General features: G+C 41.2%; 2 protein-coding genes across 3 annotated transcripts; one reads left to right on the forward strand and one right to left on the reverse strand.

The window, feature by feature from the left end:
- The first annotated feature begins 8,444 nt into the window (after window positions 1-8,444).
- Window positions 8,445-11,137, forward strand: mtif3 (mitochondrial translational initiation factor 3). The gene is made up of 4 exons (XM_027026162.2): window positions 8,445-8,582; window positions 9,003-9,469; window positions 9,700-9,845; window positions 10,881-11,137. Exons 2-4 carry the CDS (start codon window positions 9,004-9,006, stop codon window positions 11,112-11,114), a joined length of 846 nt encoding a protein of 281 aa, XP_026881963.1. The 5' UTR covers window positions 8,445-8,582; window position 9,003; the 3' UTR covers window positions 11,115-11,137.
- An 86-nt stretch (window positions 11,138-11,223) lies between these two features.
- Window positions 11,224-14,888, reverse strand: gtf3aa (general transcription factor IIIAa). Of its 2 annotated transcripts, none has more exons than XM_027026152.2 (9): window positions 14,713-14,888; window positions 14,188-14,288; window positions 13,831-13,927; window positions 13,552-13,640; window positions 13,272-13,345; window positions 12,838-12,918; window positions 12,335-12,564; window positions 11,901-11,951; window positions 11,224-11,775 (listed from the first exon to the last, which is right to left on the reverse strand). In XM_027026152.2, exons 1-9 carry the CDS (start codon window positions 14,827-14,829, stop codon window positions 11,239-11,241), a joined length of 1,377 nt encoding a protein of 458 aa, XP_026881953.1. In that variant the 5' UTR covers window positions 14,830-14,888; the 3' UTR covers window positions 11,224-11,238. The 2 variants fall into 2 exon arrangements, with proteins under 2 accessions (XP_026881953.1, XP_026881947.2); XM_027026146.2 differs by having other exon boundaries at window positions 14,172-14,288.
- Between the last annotated feature and the right edge of the window lie 843 nt (window positions 14,889-15,731).

Here is a 15,731-nt window from a genome sequence, read left to right on the forward strand (position 1 = left end):
AGACCCGCACAAACATACAAACATACATACGGATTACCAGACCCGCACAAACATACAAACATACATACGGATTACCAGACCCGCACAAACATACAAACATACATACGGATTACCAGACCCGCACAAACATACAAACATACATACGGATTACCAGACCCGCACAAACATACAAACATACATACGGATTACCAGACCCGCACAAACATACAAACATACATACGGATTACCAGACACGCACACACAAACAAACCTACACAACCATATAATGCACAAAGTTTTGAAATTTGTAAAAAATATATCAGAATAATAAAACATCACTGTGATTTGTGAAGGCTGGCCCTATGCAGATATTTTCTATGTATAACCAAACAAACAGAAACACACTGATAGCAAATTGCTGATACAAAATTGAAATGAGTTTGGCATTGATTGTTTTTATTTGATTGACCCTTAACCAGCATACAGAACTGAGCTCTGCTTTAATGTTCTTTCAGTAACGGCCTCCGGTTCTCAAATGCTGTTGTAATGGGCCGCATGTTCACTCTGTTCACAAACAGCACTGCTGAAAAGTTTAAAGAGGGCTATTTAAAAACTATTATTAGAGAGCAGTTACACAACATGCCGTTAACAGCAGCAAAATCTTCCCACCACAGTCAAATGTTGAACTGTGGGCAAGTACTCTCTCGGAGTGGAATACCTCATCAACACACACACACACACAAAACAACACAAAACTTATAAAACAAATAATGAAGGTGGCTGTAAGAATCCAATAGGCCTGTTCCCTGTTCCCATAATACTACACTCACACATATAAATTAATTTGTTTACACATACAAATAGAAAATTTGTATTTTATGTCAGCAAACCAGTAACTGAAAGTGATAAATGCAGTTTGGTGTTTTATTAATACAAACCACCTGATTTACAGTACTTCCTCTCATTTCAACATGTTAAAGAGGCATTAGTAGTGAGGATTGTCATCTGGAATATATTTAACTGTATTACATTTTGTTATATATATATTAAAACCCTGAAATTATGAAATTAAGTCATCTGTCAAGTGGTCATCATTTCTAAAAGCAATCACAGTAAAATATTCTAAATGGTAAAAACCCACTTGGAATAGGCTTGTCTCTGTTTAAATTTTTTTTATTTCTATTACACTGGAGGGAAAAGTAAAATACAGCCTACTATCTTTAAAAATGAGAAACCCACTCCTTAAAATGTTCTTTGACCTTTACACAATCTTGGTTGGATGATATCATTCTACAATCCTTCAACAACTGTGGGCAGAATTTTAGAACTCTAAATTCTAATATTTTTTAAATAAATATGAGCATAAAACAAACATAAATCACAAAACAAAAGAAAATATTTCCTAAACTGTGCCTGATCCTATTCCACGTCCTTGTATGAGTCAGTTTATATTTATTGTTGTTTTAATAAACCTCACTTAACTTTCTGCCAGAGCCTGATTCTAAACACAGGCTAAATCTAATTGAAGCAAAGCATGACTCTGGTATACGGTAAAAGAATTTGCCACGCTAAAAAGCTGCACCCCCCCCCCCCCAGCTGCTCAGCAGTCAGGCCAGCCTTTCATTGTTATGATGTCACTCTAACTGCCTGAGGGGTCCTGTTGCTTCTGGCTCCCACTCCGACAGTGCATAATGAACAGGCAGTTAATAAGATAATTAGCACTATTACAATCGACATTAAGATTCAATGGCAGGACAATTAGACCAATTAAGTATCTCATGGAAACACGTTATGTTTTGCATGTTGCACTGTTAATACAGCGATTATGGTTTTGGCACAAAACTCAATACTGCAGGAAATAAAACAACTGAAAGAAGTACAGGGGAAGAAAGCAGTTAAGAATAAGATCCAGATATAAAGAATAATAAATCCAGAGATTTGAATTACATGAATCTAAATTTTAGCTCATCCTTTTCTACTTGGTCAGTCATGTGTAAAATGCTTTGAATCATGCAATGTATCTACAACTGGACTGAAATAAGAAGTCAGTGTATTAATATGCATGAAAGATTTGCCACAGAACACAGCTGCAACACAAGGTGGAATATATGGAAAGTAGACCCATATCGCATATACACAAACCTACTGTATTTACAATTTGTTAGCCACAGCCAAGCCTTCAAGTCACCAGTGAGCAATTGTCAAGGTTTTGGCATAAATGTTTATAAGTGTATACTCACTCATTTTAGAAGATAGCAAATTTTACATGCCTTGTTAATTAAAACAGTATTTTTCTTTTGTGTTTACAAACATTAACAAATTAGAAACTTAACAACTGATATTTATGTTATGGGGGTTTTTTCCCCCCCTCATCTTAGCTCTGTCCATGAACCTGCAAGAGGGCAAAATGTCAAGAGTCCATTCGTTAACAAAATTCCATGATGGTAGTTTCACTGTGCTGTTCACTGACTGCATCTTTTGCACAGTTCTTGCATGTCCTGTATTTAGGTAGATGTGCATGCCTTCAACACTACTAAGCCTTAATGGTTTGAAAGAACTACTAAAAGAACTACAGTATAATAGTATGAAACCAATTTATACTTTGTCATTGTCCTTCAAGCACAAGACCATTTTGAACACTGACACTGTTGAAGTGCTGCCCCCTTCTGATACATCATAGAATGGCAGCCGAGGTTTGTGCGAAGAGGTTCAGCACAGGAACTATCTGCCACTTCGAGTAGCAGAACTGATCTCTAGTCAGCTCTAACGGACTCGGATGCTAGTTGTAACACGTGAGAAAAGTGCCACAGTAAAACCTGGATCAGCTATTGTGAATGCGATGGAAGAGGAGTCCACACGTGCCTAGCTACACTTGACTGTGACCTCCACATAGAGGGAGCCATAGAGGGAGCCAAATAAATGAACATCTGTGTTATGTGCATATTGCACAAGTGTGTCTGTGTGTCTGTGTCAGCATGCACATTATAATCTGTGCGCGTGAGTCTTGCATGAGTGTACAAGCATGCACAATGTGTGTGTTTTTACTCCGCTAGTTGGACGGTAAGTTTAGTCCTCGTATAACCACTTGAAGCAGAGAGAAACGGTATTAGAAACATAAAAAGGAAAAAAGGGCAGTAATGAATTTGGGGGGAAATGAACATTAATGGTAGTGGCATTACTCATGGTCCACATAACAAACTACTGGAAATTTGACAAGCACACCAATTTATCTCTTCATGTCCGCCAGGAGCGTAGTGGAGGCCTCTTCTGCTCGCCACGGCAAGACAATTTCAGCTCATTTTCCTATTTATAACAATAGAACCAGCCATTAAGACAAATTAATGTCATTATCAGGTCTCCATGAAAATGACAACTACCAGCATTTCGAGCAGGCTTTAGTGGCTATTCATGATAATGAAATCCGCTGTACAGCAACTGAAAAGAAACACTCCAAGTAATTATTTTCTAGTAGCTTGTTTGTCTGCTGGCCGTTCGTTTGCTTTCAGCCCAATTATCGGTGCGAGCGGTGGCGCGGAGGCGCGGAGAGTGCGGTGCAGGGCGCAGAGCGAGAGGCCTAATTGGGCAATTACCAGCCCGTTCCAGGGCTTTTAGCTCCAGCAGAGTGGAGGGAAAGAGAGGGAAAATGAGAGAGAGAGAGAGAGAGAGAGAGAGAGAGAGAGAGGAGAGAGAGAGAGGCAGAGAGAGTGAGAGGCAGAGAGAGAGAGAGAGGCAGAGAGAGTGAGAGGCAGAGAGAGAGAGAGGGAGAGAAAGAGGAACACAGGGAGAAAGAGAGAGTGGCAGAGAGATGCAGGGACACAGAAAGGAAGAGGCAGAGAGAGAGAGAGCAAGAGAGCAGGCTGTGCTCACTGGCAGCGTTCTACAAAGTCACACACTTGCTCTGTTTGAAACACACACACACACACACACACACACACTCAGACAATCACATCACCCCCATACACACATACAGCCATTCTTATACATACACACCAATCACAATACCACAACACCTTACTAGGCACATAGACACACATACACACACACAAACACACACCAACACACACGGCGGGGTGCAAAGGGCATGATGGAACACTACAACTCTACATCTCTACACTAAAAACCACACATGCATCACATAAGGAGTAATAAATACACTAAATACACTGCATTGCTATACAAATTCAAAAGCATCCCAACATTATACACACTTCAATGAGCATACACACATGTACATATACAAACACTATTTACTACCATGTCCAAGAATACTACAGATCTGTTCAGAAATTCAGTCATTTTGAACTTTGCAGATTTCTGTACAGCAGGATCCTGATGCTTTATCCATGACATTCAAATTAAACACTTCTGTAATAGCTGAAGGCTGTAATAGTTGTGGCTTGATTTCCTTTTAATGAAAAGACTTCGCATTTTCAGCTCTACTTAAAAGAGCATGATTATGTCAAGAGATCTCCTTCTGAGCTATCAATTTAAGATCACTACGATACAATTTCAGAGTGGAAATGGGATACCATTCCCCGAGCGTCTACTGCGAAACACCCCTTAACACCCACCTACAGTAAACCCGCTAGCTTTTTGAATAACAAACTGAACAAAGCGACTACTGTTGGATCGGTCTGTCAGATCGCAAGTGGGGCCTAATAGAACATGATTCTAAATATTGGTGTTGTTTGCATATGTAATATGCATGCTGGAAATGTTTTCATCATGTTTTCACCTCTCAAGCCATCATCCCAAACTGTCGTACCTCACTCTGCCTATCTGTAGTTTCACATTATCTCTCCGACAGCCCCTCCCAGTAACTCCTCGCTCTCTTGCTCTCTATTCGTCCCTCTCTGTCTCACACATACGCACGCACGCTAGCTCGCTCTTTCTGGATCATAAAGCATGTGTTAATTAAACGCTCTTTCAGATCATTTCCTCTCTCAAGTGCCTCCAGAGGCAGAAGCCATTAGGCAGAAAGCTCCGCTATCTGCATTTCCACACGCAGCTCAACGTGTATTAAAGTGAAATTCATCCTGTAATTATCCGCCTCCGCGCGGCCCCGCGCGGCCCCGGGCCTGCCACTCACCCCCGCCCGCGGCACCTGCCCAGCGTGACACTTCGGCGCTATTTCCCATCATGCCGCAGGGCCAATTACACCTCGCGGACCCGGCGGGCGCCGAGTGGCAGCTAATTGCGTTAATACCAAAAAAATCGCGCCTGCCCACGAAACAAGGATCATTATGTAAAAATATCTGGTAATGAAACATTAGCCTTGATTTTATTTGGATTAAAAACAGTTAGAGGCATGGTGAAGTGATAGTGTGTGTCACGGAGTGTGTTCAGAGTGCAGTGTGGTGGGTAATGACCATTTTTCCCTCGGATTTGTTGATCCTCAAGGGACAGCAGCTCAGTAGACGTTTAAATCTGGGAAGGAATGAAGTGTGTATGAAGTGTACTGCACCTTTCTGGACGAAAGCAAAATGTGAAGAAAGAGTAGCGAGAAAGAGAGATTGGATGTTATAATAATGATCAATTGAGGCCATTGTGGCATGCAAATACAATTTCTACAATATTGGTTGTATAACGCTATAGGAATCTGGTTAAACCGTGTTTGGGAAGGTTATACGCCCACAGTCCTACGGATATGAATTTTACTGAATCCGTTATTTGATAACCTATTTATTTTCCTCTTAGTCTATTTTAAATTATATAAGAAAAATAATTAAATCGTTGCGTAGCCTACGTTAGAAGTAAACCGAAAATTATGGCAATGCTTCGTTGATGTGATACATCACATTAACGAATGTTTACTGTTTCACAAAGAGTTACGCCGCGAAGAAAAGCCTTTAAGGACAGATGCGAAGATGAACCAGGGAATAAACGAGGGAAAGATTGTAAAAGAAACGTTGTTTAGGGCTGTCAGTCTTCCTTGAGAAACACACTCTGATTGTCGTGTGGTAACTTACCTTTTTGTTGGAGGGTCGCGCAGCTATGTGGGGTGCCCGCGCGAGGAAGCAGCATCTTTGCGCTAATTGGCAGAGTAGGAAGCTCGTGCGCCCTGTTCGTGAATGCTCTTTCTGCAAGCGCATCTTTCTCTCGATGCGGTCAACCGTGTACAATCATCCACCTGCTGCTTGCAAACGGTGCGCTTTTTTGTCCGTCTTCTCCTTTTCAAGAAAGTTATTTAAATGGGTTTTTCTAAACATTAGGCGGTTCATGCCCTCGCAACTATCTGCATTCTGACCAAGGCCTCGCGCACTGAATGAACGAGAGCTCCATCAATACGTAGTTTAGCTGTCCTGAAAACGACGGCATTGTTGAAAACCGTCCCAATGTGATGGGCTCCCACGTCATAAAATGTTTACCGTACAAAATGAAAAGAAAACCCGGGGCGTTTCACCATGTCAGTGGTAACAGAGTATAAAAGATAAAGAATAAAGAAGCTAACGTCCCCTACTAGGCCTATTAAACTATACCTAAGATATGTTAGAGCTGTTAGAACAAGGCATGATAAATACGGATTAAATCTCACAAATAAATATCGGAAATTAAATCACACATTTAAAATGTTAAAAACTTAGATATGGTCTATGTAATGAAAGCTACAGAGTAACCTAATAGCTGTGCAAATGAATAACAAGTGATGCAGACAGTGTATATTTTCAAATATTTTGCAGCCATTTTCTGCCCATGCTTTATTCACTGTGTAAGAACAGTGACAATAGTTATTCTGTAGTTTCTGTAATATTTGCCAGCATGACAGTTTCTACCACACATGCTATTCACAGACATGAACTTACATCTGAAAATGACAACAATATTATGTTAGTGACCTTTGTCTCCTTTTCAACTTTTCACACTCAAAGTCTTTTATTCCCATTTTTCATTCTCGGTTCTCTCTCTCTCTCTCTCTCTCTCTCTCTCTCTCTCTCTCTCTCTCTCATGCTAACTCTCCTTTTTCTGAGTTCTAGCTGCTTTCTGACCAGCCGCAGCTTGTGGGAGGGACCCTCACATGGCAACAGCCTACACTACAACCTCTGACCCCAGCCTTTCTGCATTTCCTGTGGTAGGGTGCAATGGGGGTACAAGGAGGAGGGGCAGTTTAGATGCACCTGTAGATAGGCAGGTGACAGAGAGTGGGGGTGCAGTGAGGGAAGGGGGGGGGAAGGAGATGGGGTTCTTGGAAACATAGCAGTGTCTCTACGGTTGTATGGATAACGCCAGTGAAAAAAGCAAAGATTAGGCCCTCTTTGTATCTGTCAGCATTAAACAAATTAATCTATTGCTGCTCATCTGGCTGTAAAATCTGGAGATTTACTGTTTCTATAGGAGCAAGGCCAGAGCCATGGGGATCATCCGAACTGCTTCACATGCTGAGGTCTCCAACACATAGTTTAAACCTTTTGTAGTGTTTACTGAAGGCCTATTATTGTTCAATTAATCAGTCTATGGAAAATGAAGTTTCTTTGTCAAACCCCCCCCCCCCCAAAAAAAACAAAACACAGTGGTGGGCTATCTGCCAACTAGAGTCAATATAAATTCCACTAGTAAACACCAAAAGAAAGCAAACAAAACCTTATAAAACATCCTATCCGCTACTCTGCCTTGAAGAGTGGCTTCCCAAGAGAGTTTCAGAAAAGAACTTTTGTCCTTTAGTCAGATTTTTTTTCCATTACTAAGCTGCCACTAAACACACCAAGTAGATAAAGGGTCTTTATGGAGAAAAGGCTACGTTCCTTTTGGAGTTCTTTTTTGGGAATAATTCCTGATCAAAGAAACGGGGAATATCATGAGGGAATTAATACAGAGAAATGTGTTTGAATTTTAACAAATATGAATGCATTACGCAGTAGGGACTTTTTGGAAAATAGTATTAATTCATAAATTGATATTAATTTATAAGAAAGCGCACAACAAAGCGCCCTGTAGAGTCGCATGGTCTAGGTCAAATTGTGTCAACTCGAGTTACGTACAGATGAGCGCTCAGAAGCTGACCCGCATGTTCTCTGAGGTCCGTCTCTTTTTAAACACCCCTTTTTATTTAGCCACATTCTTCTATGTCTTTATGGGGAAAAACATACGTCTTCACAAGTTGTCCTTTTCATTCCACGATAAAACCAAGCCTATTCCCCCTGAACAGGATAAATGACTCTCACAAGTTTATTAGATGGAATAAACTTTGGATTTCAAAGAATGATATTGTACACCAATATCGTTGCTCTCGTTGTTAGAATATTATTAATAATCATAAATGATACTTAAAGCGACGTTGTGTGTTTGAATGTAAATCATTGGACTGTCTCTTTGAACCGCATGAATATCTTCTTTGCTGTACTAAAAGTTTATAATTAGAGGCAACGTGTCTGTAGTTGAAAGCATATCAAAAACTACAAAAGAAAACAAGTAGGGGATGTCATCACTTTGCGCCTACGTCATCTCTCTGCGCGAAATACAAGGTACCTCAACGTTCATGTTTCAAAGCTAATTTATTTGTCAGGGTGTTTTCATTTCTTGGAGATACTTTGAAAGTTATTTGTTAGGACTTTATTGTGAAACAGCTAACAGTAGACTCAGTCGTGTGTGGACCTTGTGATTCTCACGTACGTAGACCAGGTTATTGTACAATTCTGTATAATTGTGCGCGTTGTTTTGAAGGTAGCATGCCCCTTAGCTATTTCGCCCTGACCAAACGCTATTACTGGCCAGTAGGTTAGTTTTTAAATAGTATTTAATGTGATGTAACACTTAAACACATTAACAAAAACTTAGAAAAATGTGTTTGTAAGATTCAGTAGCATATAGGTGAACACTCTTCAAGCCACCCTACCTCCTTATGAACAACATGATGTGACGGAACACAACTACCCACCTCGGGAAAACTTGTGATGCTCGTTAATGTAAAAACCAAACAGACACCAAGAAAGTGTAGTACAGTTCTGTACATTCCGTTATCATGATGAGTATTTATTTGCTTATAAATAGTTACTTACACTCATATCTCTCTTTCCTCTCTTCCATAGAATGTCTCTCGGTTGCCTGAGGTTGGCTTTGGCCCATGCGGTAAGGGGTATATGTCGCTCTAGGAGCGCAGTTGCCCTTCTCCTTTTGTCTAGACCCCAAGCCTACAGACCCCTGTGGGGTCAATTGGGTGTCACCTTCCCGGTCTCCACTATGGTGGATGGCAATGAGGAATTTACAGAGAGTGCACTCCAGAAAAAGAAGAAAAACCAGAATAAAAAAGCTCGGGTCACCATTAGCAGTGTGGGCAGGAAGATTCACCACCGCCACCTACAGCTGCTGAGTGAGCAGGGCGAGAACTTGGGCACCATGCATCGGGCTGATGCACTGAGACTTCTAGATGAGAAAGGACTGAAACTCATTTCTGTAAATGAACACACTGACCCGCCTGTGTATCAGCTGATGAGCGGTAAACAGATTCATGAGGAACAGATGAGGCTGAGGGAGAAAGAGAGAGCCAAGGCAGGAGGTGTGTGTCAGAGAACACACCCCCACACACTTCTCTTAAGACCCTAAGCATATTCATTAATGTGTGCCAAGTTATTTTTTTAAATATTCCATATTATCATGTCATCTTCTATCACAGTCAGTTTCTCTGTTAAGTATGTTTAATTTTAAATAAATAAATCAACGTGCGCCCCCCCCAACCCAGATTAACATTTTCTTATATACTTGCCTTTGTGTCTCACCTGCTTACAGGCCCTGTCCAGGTCAAGGAATTGACCCTCTCCTCGGACATCGCTCTGCATGACCTGGACACCAAGCTTTTACAAATGGCAAACTGGCTGGGAAAAAAACATCATGTCAAACTGATGCTGAAGGCAAGAGGCGGTGGCACAGCCCTGGTAGGAACTCCCATTTCACATAATCCCCACTGTCTGACCGGCAGTGTTAGAGAATGGTCAGAATCATGCCTAGGCTGTGGAAGTAGACAGTGCAGCAAGCTTAGTGCACTTCATAAGAACACTTGTTTTAAAAAAATTCCACAGGTACTAAACTTGTATTGAACCCGCTTGGTCAGGCTGTTTGTCCTGTCATCTTGTTAACTATAGGAAGTATGTAAATTGTGCTATACTCTTGGGGAAAGAAAAATATCCCTTTACACACTGAAAATGGAAACATACTACAGTTATGAAAGGTAGATGTCCAGGCATTTTTGGCAGACAGCAGGGCAACAGCTAACTTCAGCTAAAGTGAGTGAGAGATGGGGCTTTTTTTTTTTTTTTAATCATGGTGTGTACTGCTGGGGATGTCACATTGTCAAAGAGATCAGCTTTGTTCTGGTCAACTTAGACTCGTACATTCTACAAGAAACGCTCTCTTAGACTTAATTCACAAACGGCAACTCAATCATTTGCTTTATCTTCCTCTATTGGGATATATGCTGCAATTATAATAATGTATAAACACATTAGTTATATTTTTCCAAGTATGACAAGACTCATTAAATACTTGTTAAGTAGTGATTTCTTTTTTCCGAGTGACATTCTTTATGAAGAAAAAACAAACGGAACATGCAAATAGTTAATCTTGAAGACAGTCTTTATTCTACAGCTCCTAGTGCTCTAAACAACTTTACAGAAGTATAAATATAATTAACCCAATTTATGAATTGTAATTGTCTGAAAATGCTGCTACAGTGAGGTTCTCTTTTGGGGTTGAAGGGCTGGTAAAACAAGTTCTCATTTTTACTGCTCGTCAACTATAACATGATAATTTTTCAAATATCCATGTTACAAAAATATCAACATTGCTTTAATAATTCCTGAAAAAACTGCAGTTTGTTTCCTCAAGTAAATTTCAGATGAGAAACTTGAGTGGCTGATGTCTTGGGGCAAGTCCTGCAGGGACGACTTTTTTTTTTTTTTTTATCATGGCAGGATACAGTTCTGGGCGAGATGGTGCAGAGGCTGCAGGTGCCAGTAGGCTTCGTGTCAAAACCCAAAACCATCCAAGACGGGCGGGCTGCCACATGCGTCCTCCGACCAGCAACTACCAAAGAACTGCAACAGCAGGGGGCACAACAAGGCGCGCAGACGCCAGCAGAGGCACCCAAGCCTAGCCCTGACCAACAGCCACCATCCATGTCCCAGTTAGACCAGTCAAAAGACTAACAGCAAGCAATAAAAATGACAATAAAGCAGCTATTTATACAGACCCCATCACATGAAACTACTACTGCACAATCTCAATAGGGGGAGGACTGAGTGCTTCCCTCTCAGGCATCTTAAGATCTGATTAGCTAATCATGGGGCTGTCAGATATGAGGGATTCTAAGAGCTGGATCACTGTTGTCTTAGATTCAGTAGGTTCTAATGGACTATTACAGTCTGCACTGATGTACTCTGATTGGCTAAATCTATTGTCAGATTTGTTGCTTTGCAACTGGGTGACCACAGTATTTCCAAAGTGATTTGCTTCTGACTTGCTGGCTGCTGGGGTCTCCAACACAAGGGGATTTAATTCAAGATGCTCTGATGGGTCGGCTTTGTGCTCCTGAATCTTGAGGGGCTTCGATACAGTGATTTCAGCATTGTCTGATACGAGTGGCTCTCCTAGACTGAGTGCACACTGTACATAATTGAGAGGTTTGGATATGCAAAAACATTTTTCTTCTGTGGTTGGCTCCGATATCCTCACTACTTGTCCACTCCTTGATTGGTGCGTTACTGAACGTGACGATTCTCCAGATGCTGAGATTTCAGATGGGTGGGTTCTTGGGAGCTTGTAGCCACTCAAACGAGAGGCTAGAGAACGCGTTGGGTGAGGTTTCTTCTGAAACAGCCAATAAAAGACACTCATTTTAAAATAAAGTTTTGAAGCATCAATCACATGCCATCAAAGCAGGTGCTATAGTTGCTCTGGTATGGGACTAGCCCAACAAAAGAATAAATACATACCTGTTTCTTCCTCTCAGGATCATGCACCACACAGTGGCGCTGTAAACTTTGCTGTTGGCAAGAACATATTCCAATTAGGTTTATCAGGATTTTAGTGGGTTCATGTGAAGGGGCGGGGGGGGGGGGGTGTCCTTTAGAGAAAGGATACATGTTCGAGAGCAGGAAAAAGCCTCATATGGGATGGGGTGGGGTAATCTAAAAACTAAGCCCATGATAAAAGGCTGATATTCGGATTATTTTATTTATATTAGATTTACATGTTCATTGTTCTTAATCAAACTCAAAGTAGTCAAGAAGACACACTAGTAAATGACAACCACTGTGAAACACATTGATCTGACTCACCTCCTAGACAAACGTTAATAACAGTTGCAGCAGCAGTGTAATAGCATTATTGTCATGTGTATCTACAGACACCAGGAGCAGGTACTGACCTTCATGGCAAAGGCTTTGCCACAGCCTGGGTGGGTGCAGGTGAAGGTGCGCTCCTCCTGGTGGAAGGAAAGGATATGGCTCTGCAGGTTGAAGGCCGTGGTGTAGGAGCGGGTACAGCCCTCCCTTGGACAGCAGAACACCACCCGCGTCTCCGAGTGCACACGCTGGTGCTGCCGTAGGAACCACATGTCCCGAAACATCTTCTTGCACTGATCACATTGGACTTTCACTACACAGACACGAACACATGTACACATTGCGATGGTTAATGTGACCACCTGAACAGTCATGACCAAGCTAAATTGTTTAAAATATTACAAAAGAAAAATAACAGCATCACATTCAACAGCACAAAGTCGAGGGAGAAACATCTGTGAGCATGTCAAACACAGAAGCAGCATATCCCGTTTCCTTTTGTTTCCCAAATAACCCTTTATTGGAAATCCCTCTAAATCACACACCATTCTGATCACAACACTTATGGTAATTTATATTATCCTACCTTTATGTTCTTTCCTGTGCTTGGTGAGGTCAGTCCAGTTCTTCCCTATGAAAGAGCAGTCCTCAGCAGTGCAGGGGTAGCCTGGCCACATGACAACATGTACACAACACATTCAGAGGACATTTTTTCTTAGTATATTACCGCTGGTCTCTTCTGTCACAAAACACCAAACGGGAGCTCGGTTTAACCGACTTACGTAAAATAACAGTTAAAAACAAAACGTTGAAAATACGTGTTACATGCACCATGTGCTAACACACCATGATAATGTACCAAGTAAAACATACTGTTTTGTAGATTAATAATGAATCATAACTATATATGCAAAAATTAAACACTTGTATCAATGTAAAAGTTCACATTTGTAAGTACAGGTGACTTAGTAATGCCGAGTGGCATGTGTGTAAACAGGCAGGGGAGTATAGTACACGCACCCTTGTGTACTTTCTCATGGCGCTTCCGTTTACTGGGGTTCGCAAACCTTTTCCCACAGCCTTCATAGGAACACCTGGAAACAAATGTTTATGGGAGAAGCTTAGTAAATGGCACACATGCACCAAGTAAATGCAATGGAACTTGAACATTGTGTTATTCTTTCAGCAAAAACACTTTGTAACATGCCACTTACTCATACATTGTTACTCGTGAGGACGCTGAAGCGTGCGTGTACATTCTTACTCATGAGGACGCTAAAGCGTGTGTGTACATTCTTACTCGTGAGGAAGCTGAAGCGTGTGTGTACATTCGTGGACCTTCAACAGGTTGTTCTTCTTGAAGCTCTTACCACACCCCTCAAAGACACACTGTATTAAAAAAAGAATGGCACTGATGACAAATTGCATATAAACTGACACTTAATGTTAACATTTTGCTACATTTTTAGATAATGTGACATTTTCCTTTTGATAAGAGAAAACAACAAGACTGTATATGTATATGCCATGCAAAATAACTAAGCCTCATTAGCGAATCTGACAAAAGTAAACAACTCACAATATACTGTTTCACTCCCTGTTGGTGTTTGCATGAAATATGTTTCTTCAAGTTGGCGTTTGTGGTGAAACCCTGCGTGCACCCCTCTTCAGTGCACCTGGAGAAACAAGGCAAGACCACGTGTAACTACACCTGTAACAAATTCCATCACTTAATTTCACAATTAGGCATTCCGAACAGAGTGGTTGCCTCCAAAGACATAATACTTCAATACTAGATAGTGAATTCTAGAATTAACACAATAGTAGAGCACTGATGTAAAAGGAAAACGATGGACATGAAATACAATATTAAAATGTTTTCAGAAGTCTCCGTTGGAGGCTTTGAATACCAATACCTACAGACTATTCGTCTTACTTGAAGGGTCTCTCGCCGGTGTGTGTAATCTGATGGCGAGCCAGGTGCGATTTACTGTAAAACGCTTTACCGCAACCCTCATGATCACATTCGAATGGCCTCTGCAAAACAGATCATTATGGATTCTGTTAACACACGCACAACGTTATCGAACATGAAAATGTACTCAAATAGTTCCAAAATCAAAACTCGACGCAGCCAGTTTGTTAATAGTAACATGAATTCGAAGTTAGATGGTTAACTAGGTCGTGTGTCCTGGTAAACAACGCCGTCGTTAAATTGTGCTCCCTCCGTATCTAAACGAGCTGTAGGTCGACTTGTACAGCGAAACTCTGAGATGCAATGTCATAACTCAATTGCTTTTAAAACACAACCGCTAACTTAAGACAGTTTTAATGGTGTACCAGTTTTGTTAGACAAGGCTGTGTTAGGAGCCAGCTAGATAAATAAAGCTCACAAGCCAGTTTACCAGTCGGCTAGCGAGCTAGGTTAGCTAGTTAGCGTCGTGCTCCGGCTAAAACTCACCTCTCCCGTATGTTTACAGATATGTGCGTCAAATTTCCATTGTTTGTTGTACGATGCCTTACAATCTGGAAACGAACAAATATACGTCCCAGAAGATACGTTTTTAAGCTCCCACATAGTAAGCCAGAAAACGAGCTGTCTAACCCACTTTGAACCATGTGGCAACTAAGACGCCATGCTTTTGCGTCACAGTTATTACGTAGCTACTATGGAAAACACCCAGCCATGTGCACAGTCGGTGCCAAACGTTTTGAAACACACAAATTTTGGTTTTCACAACGTTTGCTGCCTCAGTTTTTAGATACTTTTGTCAGATGTTTATATGGTATAGTGAAGTACAATTATAAGCATTTCATGTTTTTTTTTTTTTACTTTGTATTGACAAATACGTCTAGTTTAAGCAAAGACTTAATAGTTACAGTGTTAACCCTTCTTTTTTAATACTTCTGCATTTCGCCTTGGCATGCTGAATATCAGCTAATGGGCAAAATCTTGACTGATGGCAACCCATTCTTGCTTAATCAGTGCTTGGAGTTGATCACGGTTTCTGTGTTTTTGTTGGCAGTGTTCTAAGGCAAAATTTTTGAGCGACCCCACACATGAATGGTCTCAAGATGCTTCACTATTGGCATGACACAGGACTCATGGCAGCACTCACCTTTTCTTCTCCAGACAATCATTTGTCCTGATGTCCCAAACAGTCTGAAGGGGGCTTCATCAGAGGAAATAACTTTACCCCAGTGCTCTGCAGTCCAATCCCTATACTTCCTGCGGAATGTCAGTCTGTCCTTGATGTTTTGTTTTTGGAGAGAAATTGATTCTTTGCTGCCCTTCTTGACACCAAGTCATCCTCACTGTGCATGCAGATGCACTCACAGCTGCCTTCTGCCATTCCCGAGCAAGCTCTCATTCAAGGGAGTGGGTTTGCTCAAAACTTTGCCTAAGAACACTGCTATGAATAAGGAATGGTATCAAAACATCTTCCAAGAGCAGCTTCTCCCAACAATCCAGGAGCAATT

This window comes from Electrophorus electricus, chromosome 6, assembly GCF_013358815.1.
Source record: "Electrophorus electricus isolate fEleEle1 chromosome 6, fEleEle1.pri, whole genome shotgun sequence".
In the NCBI taxonomy this organism is placed as follows: Eukaryota; Metazoa; Chordata; class Actinopteri; order Gymnotiformes; family Gymnotidae; genus Electrophorus; species Electrophorus electricus.